Source organism: Heterocephalus glaber, unplaced genomic scaffold (genome assembly GCF_053883595.1).
Source record: "Heterocephalus glaber isolate CG9 unplaced genomic scaffold, H.glaber_assembly_v1.0 deba00001509, whole genome shotgun sequence".
NCBI classification, from domain to species: Eukaryota; Metazoa; Chordata; class Mammalia; order Rodentia; family Bathyergidae; genus Heterocephalus; species Heterocephalus glaber.
The window spans coordinates 40,901,225-40,914,485 of NW_028258325.1; the positions used below are offsets into that span (position 1 = coordinate 40,901,225).

Consider the following 13,261-nt stretch of genomic DNA (forward strand, 5'->3'; position numbering starts at 1 on the left):
TAAACTTGTCCCTATAAAAATATCTAATTCTGTCAGTAGATAGAAGTGTATGAAACTTTGTTCTCTACAGTATTTTTAAATATGCTAAGTCTATTTTTTTTTTTTTGGTACTGGGGATCAAACTCGGGACCTTGTGCTCTTGAGGCAGGCGGCAGAACCACTGAGCTAAATCCCCGGCCCTAGGTCTATTTTTTTTTTTTTTTTTTTTGGTACCAGGGATCCAACTCAGGTCCTTGCACTTGCACAGCAGGCGGCAAAACCACTAGGTCTATTTTTTTAAAAGACAGGTTTAGCCAGGGATTTAGCTCAGTAGTTCCGCTGCCTGCCTCGCAAGTGCAGGGGTCCCGAGTTCAATCCCCAATACCAAAAAGACAGATTTAGCTTTTACTTATAATTATTAGAAGTAGTTGGGCCAGGGATTTAGCTCAGTGGTTTCGCCACGTGCTGCACAAGCACAAGGACCTGAGTTCGATCCCCAGTGCCAAAAAAAAAAAAAAAAAAAGAAAGAAATTAGAAGTAGAAATAGTAACCACAATACTATCCAAATATATATCCCATTTTCTTTTAAAATATGTAGAGCAGGGCCAGTGATTTAGCTCAGTAGTTCCACCACCTGCTCCGCAAGAGCAAGGACCCGAGTTCAATCCCTGGTACCAAAAAAAAAATATATATATATGTAGAACAGGGGTTGTAGCTCTGTGGTAGAATGCTTGTGTTGAGGCCTGGGTTTGATCCCCAGGACCCCTAAAAATATATCTAAAAGCTTATAATTACATATTCTAGAGCACATCGTAATAAAAATAAGCAATTCATTGGTCAAACTTGTAGAGTACTTAGTACTTATATCAGAGTTGGATTTTTATAGCTTTTTTTCTCAACCAAAAATGTTTCATGAGGATTTAGATAAAATTTTACTTTATTTCTATATCCTCTGGTAGAAAATTTAGTGTCTTGATTCCAGTCCCCCTTCTCTCTTAGCCAGAAGCTTTCTTTCTCAATAAATTTTTCCTACTCTTTAAAAAAAACAAAGGAAAAAAAAAAGAAAAAATTTAGAGACTTGAGTTAGTTCTGTCTGTTATGAAAAATACAGTAATCACAGTAATATCAGATTAATTCATATTTATAATCTTATTAGCAATGAAAATTTGAGATAATAAATTACCAGAAACCATTATTCTTTAAGACTTGATCAGTATTTCTCTATTTAAATTATGTTTTGAAAATAAATTTTTAGAATTAAAACTAAACTCAAGCAGAGAAAATGAATTTTGGAAATATTTTTAAAAATACATGTAGACCCGGGTGTGATGGCACACGCCTGTCTGTAATCCCAGCACTCAGGAGGCTGAGGCAGGAAGATTGCCACAAGTTCAAGACCAGCCTAGAATACATAATGAAACTCTATTTCAAATTAAAAAAAGAACAAAACACATGTAAATTTTAATTTTTGGTTTTGATAATTGGATGGATACTAACCCTTGAATGTGACAAGTCTTTCTAAATGGAGGTAATGCTTTTTTTCAGTTGTTATTTTTAACAAAATTTGAGTTATTTTATAACAAGTAGTATGTTAAATGATTATTTAGAGCACAATGTATGCATTATCTATGTATGCATTAGCACAACATAGCCATTCCTTAAAAGCCCCACATCCTGCAGTATTGCACGTTGAAAATGATAGAATTTGGTGGAAATAAATGATTCTGAAATTTAAACTTAAAACCCAAGCAAGCTTTCTCACTAGAGCATTAATAAAACAGTGATGATTCTGTAAAAATACTAGAACAACTAAAAGCATGTTGTCCTTAGTGAATAAAATAAATATTCTAGCAAATATAGGACTTTTTTTAAAAAAAGCTTAAGGTAACTATGGAAAGAAGGGTTGAAGTAATGAATTAAAGAAATATAAACAGGTATAAACAGAGATCAGAGAGAATTATGCAGTACAAAGTTCTGAGACAAACTGCCCAAACTAAGCAAAAAAGAAGCTATATAGGAGTAGATGGTTTTTGTATACATTACTGTACATTATAAGGTGATTAAAAAAGAATTAAACATTTCAAAAAATTATTGCTTATTAACTAGGGTATGAGTATATGAGTATGTAATTGAACCAATTTTAAATGAATAGTTATTTCTGTGATTCTATAAATACTGAGTACATAGCTCTTGTGTCTCTCAGTTCACATGAGTCCTGTACTTGGACTATCAGATGCAAGGCATGCGCACTCACTCAGATCCTTGTAGCATCAGTGGTTGAATGGTAACTGTGATGTGTTCCTTCTTGTCTTCAAGACTGTAAAGAAATGATACAAACATGAGGTTATTGACTGGTGTATTTGTTTATATATCATTTATTGAGTAATAAAATTTGAATACACCTAATTATTTTTAATTCCTTTGCAGTCTTCCCTGGCTCTATTATTTAGCTGGCTTCATTACTTTTTATTAAGCTACTGTCACTTAGTGGCTCAAAAATCAACAGGCTAGGGCTGGAGGTATAACATAGTAGTAGAGTGCCTGCCAGGTATACGTGAGGCCCTGGGTTTGATTCCCAGCACCACCCAAAAACATTAACAGGCTATCCAAAAGTACACTTGAATCCAGCTTCTGTAATACAGTGACAAATTTGCCTCATTTACCATTGAATATAATATAATTTGTATTACAGAAATTCACATTATGCTGTATTTACATACATAGTCTTATTTAATCCTCAGAACAAATTTATGATGGAGGTACAATTATTAGCATGTTCTAAAAGTTAGAAATCAGGGGCCGGGGATTTAGCTCAGTGGTCTGGTGCCTGCCTCGCAAGCGCAAGGTCCCGAGTTCAATCCCTGGTACCAATCAATCAATCAATCAATAAGTTAGAAATCAAAGCTTTGACTAGTTAGTATCTGTGATTATACATCTTATAAGTGGCAAGTGAGGTTTCAGCTCGATAGTCTTGAGTTGGCCTACAGAGATTTGTCACATCCATGATTGATATAAAAATTATCCAGAGATATCATTTCTATGTTTTCTAAGATTTAAAACTGTAAATTTTAAAGCACTGTGGAAAATTATCTGGAGATTTATATACCTCATTTATTCTGCTGAATATATGCCAAAACATATTTTCATACCAAATTTTATGTCTTCTGGAATTGATACTGTGAACTATATAATTAAGAATACCATTATCATACTCATTATAGTACTCAGAAAAAGTATAGGATATATGTATTCATAAAACTTTACAAGTGAAATTAAAGATATAACTCAAACTCTCATCTTGAAGTGGTGAGTAGAAGGTTTTTTCTACCTTTAGATTTAAAGGCTCAAGCAGGAGGATCAGGAGTTTGAGGCCAGTCTGGGCAACTTAACAACTTAATAGGACCCTGGTCTCAAAATAAAGAATTTTAAAAAGGGCCAAGGATGTAGCTCAGAGTAAAGGCCCTGGGTTCAATCACCAGTAAAAACCAAAACAAACCAAGGAAAGTTCACATTAATTTAGTATTTGAGAGTTTCTTGTTCTTGGGTTTTTTCTCTCCAATAGATTCAACTGATAACAAAACAAAAAACACAGTGTTAATCCAACAGTAAGAGGAGTTTAAATCATTAAGAAGATTAATCAAACTTATGTATAAGCCATGCTTTTATATCATCTATCCAGATCACAAAACAAGATTTACACTTTGCTCCCAAAGGTGTGTTGTCTTTGATAAAAGCAGCTCTACCTTTGTTCTTTTTACCTCATTCCATTATCATCAGCACCACTCTCTTCTTGGGCTTGTTCCCTCATTCCCTCATACATTCCCCCTTTATTTGAACTAGTCTAGCATCTCAAGCTTTGGGCAGTATAAAATAATTTTTGATCAAAGTAAAAGAAAAGTGAAAAGTTGGGAACCTTGGAGACGAATGTTAATATAAAAATGTTTTGGCTATATATTCAACTTTATGATAATTACTTGCCTTCTCTAGGGGTAAAATTGTCACATATAATCCACCTACTGATTTCCTAAAAAAGTTTTCTGTAGGTGAATTATTTTTTGTTTTACCCCAGAGGTGATAATTAAAGAAAACACATATAGAAAACACGATGATATTCTAATTACTAATTTTCTGTTTTGTGGAAAATCATATAGATTCATGAAGTTGTATAAAATAATGATTCATAGGCAGAAAAGTTAATGTACCATTCTTTTTTTCGGTTATATATACTTTTCATTTTTATATTTGTAGCTGTAGTAAATCTTATTTATACTTTAAAATGTCACAAAAAATTGCTGCTTGGCCTTTTAGCTAAGATCAAGTGTAACATGTCACAAATATATTTGTTTTAATATAGAATTATAACATTTTCAAAAATACATTTATAAAATAGAAAATCCAGAATATTATCAAGCTTAGAACTTGTTTACTTTATGAAAATATTGAAAGATTTTTGTTTAAAGTTAATATATTATCAAGCAAAAAGTTGTTTTTCTTGAAATTTTACATAAATCTTTGGTTCATAAAAATATGTGCTTTTAATTAATACATAGTTTTCATAATAGCTTTTTATATGATATATAGTTATGTACAGGTACAGCAGGTTTCATACATTTTATACAATGGGTTGGTATTTTGTATTTAAATTTCAGTTATTAGTATAATAGATGTTGCATTTTGTTTTATTTTAAGTATTTATTTTTCCAGCTGTAAGTGGTAAAGCTTTGGTTCTTTCTTGCTGGTCTGCATGAAGCTAACTTTGCAAGGTTGCTTATTTCCACCTTCAGGACCACTTCTTTTGCCTTGTTACTATGCCGATCACTATTTTTATAAGCTTATTTGCTGTGGCTGCCTTATTGTGGATGCTGGCTTTCGATTATGAGAATTCTAATGTGTTTTTCACTTGAATTATCAATTTCCAACTTTTATATTTGAATAATGTAACTTAAAAAGCTTAAGAAAACCAGAGCATTGTAGAGGTCATGGATCCAGGTCATGTTCTCAGTTTCTTCTGTTAAAGAAGGAAAAATTCATCAGGGGTAGAATTTTTCAAAAGGCTCATACCTTGCTCTCTAAGACTACTGGACCACAGAAATAGAAATAGAAGGTTTTAGTTTTGAGAAAAATATAGGACATATTGGCCCATAAATAAAGAAAAGGAAGAGAGAAAACCCCAAGACAATCTGCTGATTTTTTTTAAAATACCCAAATTTTGATTAGTGTTTTAAAATGTTTAAAAGTACTTCTACATATATTATCCCTTTTGAACCTTACAAATATCCATTTATTTTTATAGAAAAGGAGCAGAGATTCATATAATACATAAGAATTGTAAACAGTCATATAACTAAAAAAGTGACATAACCAAGACCAAATTACTCCTTCCTTCCAAACCTCCCTGAGACTCTTGATTTCCTATTCATCATTGTTTGGATTATGATCTAATTGCAAATGAGTAGGCATCTTGAGAAACATTCATGGATTACTCTGTTGGAGCTTGGTTTGATTAAACACTGATTTTTATTTTTATTTTTTTGCAGTACCAAGGATTGAGCTCAGGACCTTATGTTTGTGAGGCAGGCACAGTGCCACTGAGCTAAATCCCCAGCCCTGAGCTTGGTTTGAGATTAAAGCTTAAATACCTCAGAGAAAAGGCTCATAGGATCAATATTCTACTCTAGACCTCTCACTGAAAGCAGAGAGTATCTGGAACAGTTTTCAGCTTATGCATAGCCAAACTACTTGCAGGCCCAGAAGGAAGGAATTTCTCTCTAGATTTCACTGACTACCAAAACACTAAAAGGTTACACATGAATTTTACATAATTATGAAGCATTGTTTGAAATTGTATTACATACACTAACTGTGTAATAGACTAGTCTAAGAATGAGTAAAATAGTTATAGAATGTCAGTTAAAGAATATGTAGTACACTGATGGTGGGTCAGTAATGTAATTATAAGGAGATTTTATAATTGTTTTGGCCTTTACCCCTGAAAATTTTGATTGAATATATCTGAGGTGTAGACCTGGAGTCTTATTTTTCAGAAGTATCTCAGTTGTTTTAGGGAAGTATCCAAGTTTGAGAGCCACTTATTTGGACCTGAACTTTGAAAGACCTTGAATGCTTTCTTGGTTTAGATCTCTAGAATTTTTCCAGTATTCAGTAGAAATGTGTGTGTGTGTGTGTGTGTGTGTGTGTGTGTGTGTGTGTGTGTGTGTGTGTATGGCCCCAGCATTGCTAATATAAATAATATAAATGTAAGACATCCTGTGCTTTACAGTAGTCAGGAACTTCTTTAGGAGTACAGGAAAGTTACTCAACAATATGAAGGGTTTTCAGGAAAGATACTAAAAGATATCTCAGCCAGCTCAGGAGGAGCTTATGTACATGGCCAAATGAAGAAAGATGTATAGATATTCCCAGCAGGGGCACCAATTATGAAGAGTCTAGAGAGTGGCAGCCTGATGACTGAAGTTCGGGGTGTGATGAGAGATAGGAGCAGTGATAAGGGAATGAGAAGTGTAAAGAGGGAATAAATGAAGTTTTTAAATAGCATACTAAGGAATTTGAATTTCAGCCTGTGGGTATGAGGAGCTATGATGGCCTTTTAATCAAGATTCCTCCTTAGAAGCTTCATTCTGATAGCACTATGGAGAGTAAAATGAAGAGACATTGGAATCACTTAGAAGGTGATTGTGTAATCTGGGCATGAAGTGGAGATTTGAAAAAAGGCATTGGTAACAGGTTGATAAAATGTGGGTCTTTTTTTTTTTTTTTTTTTTGGTACCAGAGATCGAACTCGGGACCTTGGGCTTTCAAGGCAGGTGCCAGAACCACTGACCTAAATCCCCGGCCCCTCCCCACATTTTTGTTTTAAATAAATGGAAGAAACATGATTTGGTGACACTGAGAAAATTGATGCAGAGTGACAGAATATCAAAGGATGACTGAATGAAAATTTGTAAGCAATAAGTTTTAAACAAAATATTGTAGGTAGGAAAACTAGGAGTATTTTACCTAGTAGTAATTAATATTCATTAATAGCAGTTTATACTTTAGTAGTTAGCACCTGGAGATTATTTTACCATCTCTTCTGTATGACAAAACTATGTTCAGTAATAATAATGTAATAAAATAAGTTAAAGTAATAATGGCCAGGAAAAAAAAGGCCAACAATGAAAATATTTTTGTTGAGCTTTCTATTTTTAACTGTGTCAGTAAAAAATAATAAAATCAATACTACAGTACAAAAAGAATAAAGACAGTGGGATGTTTAATTACACTGATTTTTTTGTAAGTAATGAAAAATATTTTTACATATTGATCTATCATAGTAATGAAATCACTTTAGCTTCTGAAAAATTGCTAGTGAATTTCTTCACCATTTATATTCTTTGAATATTGAGGCTCAACACACTAGCCAGGTTTATCAGTCTATCATTAGTCATGTTTGATGAAAGAATACCATCTTTAATTAAAAGAATCATACCACAGTGATATATGTGCACCCATGTTCATAGCAGTGCAGTTTGTAATAGCTAAAACTTGGAAACAGCCCAAATGCCCATCAACTGGAGACTGGATAAAGAAAATGTGGTTTTTTTATAAAATGGAGTACTACTCAGCCATAAAAAATGAGAAATTAGAGACATTTATAGCTAAGTGGATGCACATTGAGGCAATACTCTTAAGTGAAATAAATAGGACACACATGTGTAAATACTGAATAGTTTCTCTGGTGTGAGAAACTTAAAGTGTAAATAAGGACTAAATGTATAATAGGTCATGTGAAATAGGAAGAAAAGGGGCAAAGAGGAAGGAAGTGGGAGGGCTAGGGGAAAGGATAGAAGGGAGTGGGATTAATATGAGAAAATGGAAAAATAGGAACAAAATCTTTGTAAATAGGGAGGACGGGAGGGATTGAAGGGAGGGTTGGGCAAGGGTGAAAAATAAGAACCAAGAGAGACTATGTAAAGGTGCAAATTTCCAATGATGAATGTCATTATATTGTATACCTAAAATGTACCAATGATTAGAATGAATAATCGATAATGTAAAATAGGAAGAAAAGGTCCAAAGGGGTAGGGGTAGTGGGAGGGGCAGGGGAAAGGAAAGAAGGGAAAGGAAAACATGATGAGAAATGGAAAAAATGGAAATAAAGTCTTAGTAAATAGGGAAGGGTGGAGGGCGTGAAGGGAGGGCTAGGAATGGGGGAAAAAATAAGAACCAAGATGCATTATATAAAGGTACAATTCCCAATGAGAAATGTAATTGTGTCGTATACCTACAATGTACCAATAAAAGAATTTAATACAAAAAAAAAAAAAAGAATACCATCTTTATAAGTTTGAGAGATTTTTTTTCTCACAGAGCAACTGATATGCAAATATGGAAAAGCTTTAACATAAGGCTAAATTAGAAGGTTCAGAAAGTCCTATTTTTTACAGTAACTCTAAAATTTTTGATATTGTCCAAGCCATTGTCTTGAGGAGGATCAAGTCTAATAATTTTAAATGTCTTCCCAGTTGAAAAATTTTAAACACAAGCTCAAAGTTTACATATAATGACAGAAATAAGGTAACTCACATTCTTTCTCATTGACTTTACAATCATTGTACTATCATTGTTTATTTCTAATAAGTCTAAACTTACTAGTAGAATGCATCATAGCGTGGGAGATACACATTCTACTAAAGTAATCTTGTGTTATTTTGAACTACTATGAAAATTATCCTTGAAAGAAACATGCATCTGAACCCAGACTATTACTGAGAGTTCTCATACTTCATTTTCATATGAAATAGTATTTATTAAGGGACACATAATAAAGTGTAATAATTTAAAACCTATGTGATATTGTTAAAACTCAGTAGTAACGGCAGCTATTGCTTGCAATAGACCAGTAAACTGTTGGAAGTGTTTTTTTCTCTGACATTTATTATTGCTGGAGCATTATAATAGAATAAAGAAGGAGCTGGTTTTATACTGTTTCTGAATTCTCCACAGAGAGTATGCCCGCTTATTTCCTGCACTTTCACCAGCCTTCCCTTAAGGTACATGAGTGAAATGAAAAGGATCATATGTAGGGAGCCCCTAAAGAACATTGTCCTAATTAAAACAGGGTGACAATGGTCTGAGGTATTTAGGAGACAGTGGAAATATAAAGGAATGGGATAGATGTGAGAAACTCCAAGAGGTGAATAAATAAAATTTAAAATAAGATTTTGAGCTAGAATGATTTGGAAAATAATGTTTTATGTTTGCCAGAAATACAGAGGTTTGGGCCGGGGATTTAGCTCAGTGGTTTTGCCACCTGCTGCACAACCGCAAGGACCCAAGTTTGATCTCCGGTACCAAAAAAAAAAAAAAAAATACAGAGGTTTTTAGAGGGGCTGATTTGTGGAGGGAGACTTTAACCTAAATAACGATAGCATCAAAGAATAATTGTTTTTCTGTAGTATCTTTGCCTCTCACAGTGGTCTTGCTAATTTGCAATTACATAAATATTAAAAGAGAAAATAGGCAAATTTTAAACCATAAACATTTTCAAAGAGCTAACACATTAAATTCTATTAATTTAGAAAGTTTAGAAGAGTTTCACTTAAATGTACTTTATTTAAAAAATGATTTTGGGGCCGGGGATTTAGCTCAGTGGTTCCGGTGCCTGCCTCGCAAGTGCAAGGTCCCTAATTCCATCCCTGGTACCAAAAATAAATAAATAAATAAATAAATAAATAAATAAATAAAAAAATTTAAAAATGACTGACTTTAGGAAAATAAAATAAGAGTGATAATTCAGATAAAATTTTTATTTTGTTCTTGTTTGACTAACATTATGTGACAGTGTGGTATTTTATGCAAATCATTCATTTCATTCTATTTCTGTCAGGCCAATTTCCCTGGTTCCATATGTAACTGAGTCTTTAAATTCCTGGTGGGTGGTTTCCTTTGTCTGTAGATGCCATGGTTGTGATATCACCATGAAATTTCAGGGATAATAGAGTCTGTTGGCGTTACCATAGCTGTTCCAAGTCAGATCTTTCCATTAAATTTTTGTATTGGCTAATAGATACTGTAGATTGTGAGGATATATTCAGTTGGTTTCCTTCTGCCTTCATTTATAACTGAGCCTACTTTCTGTTCTTGAAATGCACTGGGAATGCTCCAGTCTCAGAATTCTTTATAATTGCTTTTTCCATAATTGAGAATGCTTTTCTAGATATCTACACGGCTCACTGCAACTATTCCTTCAGATCTTTGTGCAAATGTCATCTTAGGGAAATCTTTCCTGATCACCCTGCTTATAACTGCAATTTAAACCTCCTATTTCTTGTCCCTGTTTCCTACTTAATTTTTCTCCTTAACAGCTGTTACTATCTAGAAGACCATACATTCTCCTACTTTGTTTATGTCTGTCTCTACTTTCCTTGAGTATTAATTCTAAAAGAATAAGGACTGTGTCTATTAGTTGGCGCCTAAAACCATTGCACCAAAAACAATATCTGGAATTTAGCACATACTCAACTATTTAAATAAGGGAAAGCATGGATGGATGGATGGATGGATGGATGGATGGATGGATAGAAATACGAAAGAATGGTATGAAATGTGTGAATAAATATATAGATGAAAAGTATCAACAATTATAGTATCTTATAAGTTTATGGAACAGATACAAGGTAGAGAAGTATTTGGTAGACTCCATGACAATATTTGACTTAAGTTGGCATCAAATATTATTTATGTATAGTATTTACAGTGCTGTAAAATTGGAAGTTGAATACATTTCTTTTAAAAGGTTTATTAGCTGTGAGAAAACAATAGTTTTTCAGCTTTGATAGAATTAAGCAATAGAGGAAACAGACATCTCTCTGATGATATATCAGATCTCTCTTTATTATCACAATGATTATGCCCTGGGTAGTCTTATAGGAGTGGGATCTCTTTTTTGGTTTGTTTCATTGTACATAAATCCTAGAAGTGCATGAAGTGTAACTCTCCAGTCAGTGGAATAACATTGTAGAGCCACTTTAATAAGTGATTACACTGGTTTGTATGGGACTCTGATAATTGGAGCCATAGAAACTATAAATTGAAGTAATTTGAGCCATTTTAACTCTAGGCAGCTCTGGTCTGCATCTTACATGCCCATTTTGGAGTTTTGATGTATTTGATAGAAGTTTGGAAGAAAGCTCAGCATTTCTCATTGATCACAGTAAAAGACAAATGCTCTGACTTATCTGAATCCCTAATCCATAACATGCACACACCTAGCTCCCTGTAGGCATACGTGTGTGCAGTCCAGATATGGTGCTACCCAAACTCTGAGGCAAGGAACAGTTGGATTCCACAGCAGAACAATATTGAACATGTTAAAGCCAATAGATTGTGACTTCCTAAGTACTTGCCTAGTTCTGAGTTTTCTTCTCCTTTTTGAGTATGGGGATTACTGTTTCACTTTAGGGCAACTCATCTAACAATAACTGCTTTGCCAAAATGTGCCTTTTTTTGCATTGAACAGTACTGCATTTATTTTATTCTGTACTGTGTGCTTGTGTTTATCATGTCTTTGTATTGTATTCTTTGCATCCTGTAGCATGTTTGCTGGTGGTATGTTTTCTCTTTGATATTTCAACCAATTGACATTATTAGAGATGTTTTCATCTATAAAGAAACTAGTTCTTAAAGTGTTCAGTGTGCACTAAGATTTCCATTCCCTTTCTTTTCCAACTGAATGCACTAAGCATCACTTTAAAATTCCTCTCTGCTTCTAGGATTCTAACATATTTTCACCTTATGAGGTCTGCTTCTTGATAAATTTTAAAGTTGTATTAAAATATTCAAGATTACAGAAGCTATAGCCTTTATCTTGTACTTCCAGGCAAATATTACAGTTCCTTATTTTTCAACAGCTTCGCAAAGGCTGAAAAATTTGCCTCGTACTTCCCTCAAAGCCAAACAGTTCCTTCAAACTCCATCTACAAAAAGAGGTAACTACAGCCTCTAAGTTTAAAATTTCAGCAAATGGGGTAGTTAAATCTTAGACTCTTGGCATACTTAATCAGTGATGTCTGTAAGGCACGTTTTAGTCTTTTTCTTAATAAGATAATGTGGATTTATTCTCTGATACGTGGATAAATACAGGAGAAACATTTTCTACAGAGGTATGTATTGGGTTGCTCTTCTGAAAGGAGTACATAATAGAGAATTTATTTTTTCAAACCAACCTAAAACTAAGTATCATTGTTTTAATTTAATGTGAGTTGAACCAATATGCGCTGTAAAATGGACCAAATGTCAGACATTCTGTGTGTTAATGTTTTTTTCCCCAGGCATTGATTTTTTTAGTTCACTTCTATGTGAAATGAAATGGGAGCACTTTTGCATTAGAAGCTGATTAAAGTTACAACACAAATTATGGTCCAGCTGATATGTTTGAAATATTTATGGAATTGGACCTTTTGTAAGATCTGACTGCCAAAGAAATATAAGTTAGATACTAAAGCTGTATAATATTGGTTCCAAGAGTTTGGGTGTATGGGTAGGTAGAAGGAAGTAGAATTATAAAACAGTCTTATTAAATAGACCAGCAGTAATAAGAATGAATAGAAGTCACAGAGAAAATGAGTTAGAACAAATACAGGCAATGAGAAAAAATATTTCCTCTATCCAGGACATGTGAATTTCCTGATAGCTTCATAATTTAGTAAATAACAGAGATATATAAGGAGCATGAAGCAAATTATAAGAGGAAGTTTGAGATTTGATTTGTTGAGGAAAAGGTTTAATATGGTTACAAAAGTACTATAATAGATATTTTGGCAAATTCATTATTTTTAGTGTTTCAGCAGTAATTTAGTGGCTTGAGTATAATTTAAAGAATTAGTTTGAAATAATAGAATCTGAAGGAAAGAGAATAGCCAAGTAGAAGTATAGGATGTGTGAATGTTTATTTGTTAAATATTAGAAGTTGACCATAAACCTACAATAAAGATATCTTCTGGTGCCATGGTCAGAAAAATAGACTGCATAGATTATGTTCTGTTCTTTTTTTTTTTTAATAATCTTTTATTTAAGAAGTTGATTGAAGTTTCCTTTTTTTTTTTTTTTGGTTACTGGAGATGGAACTCGGGACCTTGTGTTGCGAGGCAGGCAACAGCACCACTGAGCTAAATCCCCAGCCCTAGATTATGTTCTTTTAATGGAAAAGGAAATGACTCATTGGGGTCTTTATAGAAAGGAATCCTTACTGATTTACCAAAAAAGAAACATAATTACAGTA

At 33.3% G+C, this 13,261-nt stretch overlaps 1 protein-coding gene across 2 annotated transcripts in view; it reads left to right on the forward strand.

Annotated features, from left to right (window-relative positions):
* Slain2 (SLAIN family member 2) overlaps positions 1 to 13,261 on the forward strand; it is a 76,517-nt gene that overhangs the window by 40,616 nt on the left and 22,640 nt on the right. The window contains exon 7 of one of the 2 annotated variants that reach the window (XM_004849749.4): positions 11,892 to 11,969. The exons of the other annotated variant lie outside the window; for it this stretch is intronic. Coding sequence (XP_004849806.1) covers positions 11,892 to 11,969 — 78 coding nt within the window. The remainder of the gene's footprint in view (positions 1 to 11,891; positions 11,970 to 13,261) is intronic. 2 annotated transcript variants of the gene reach the window in all.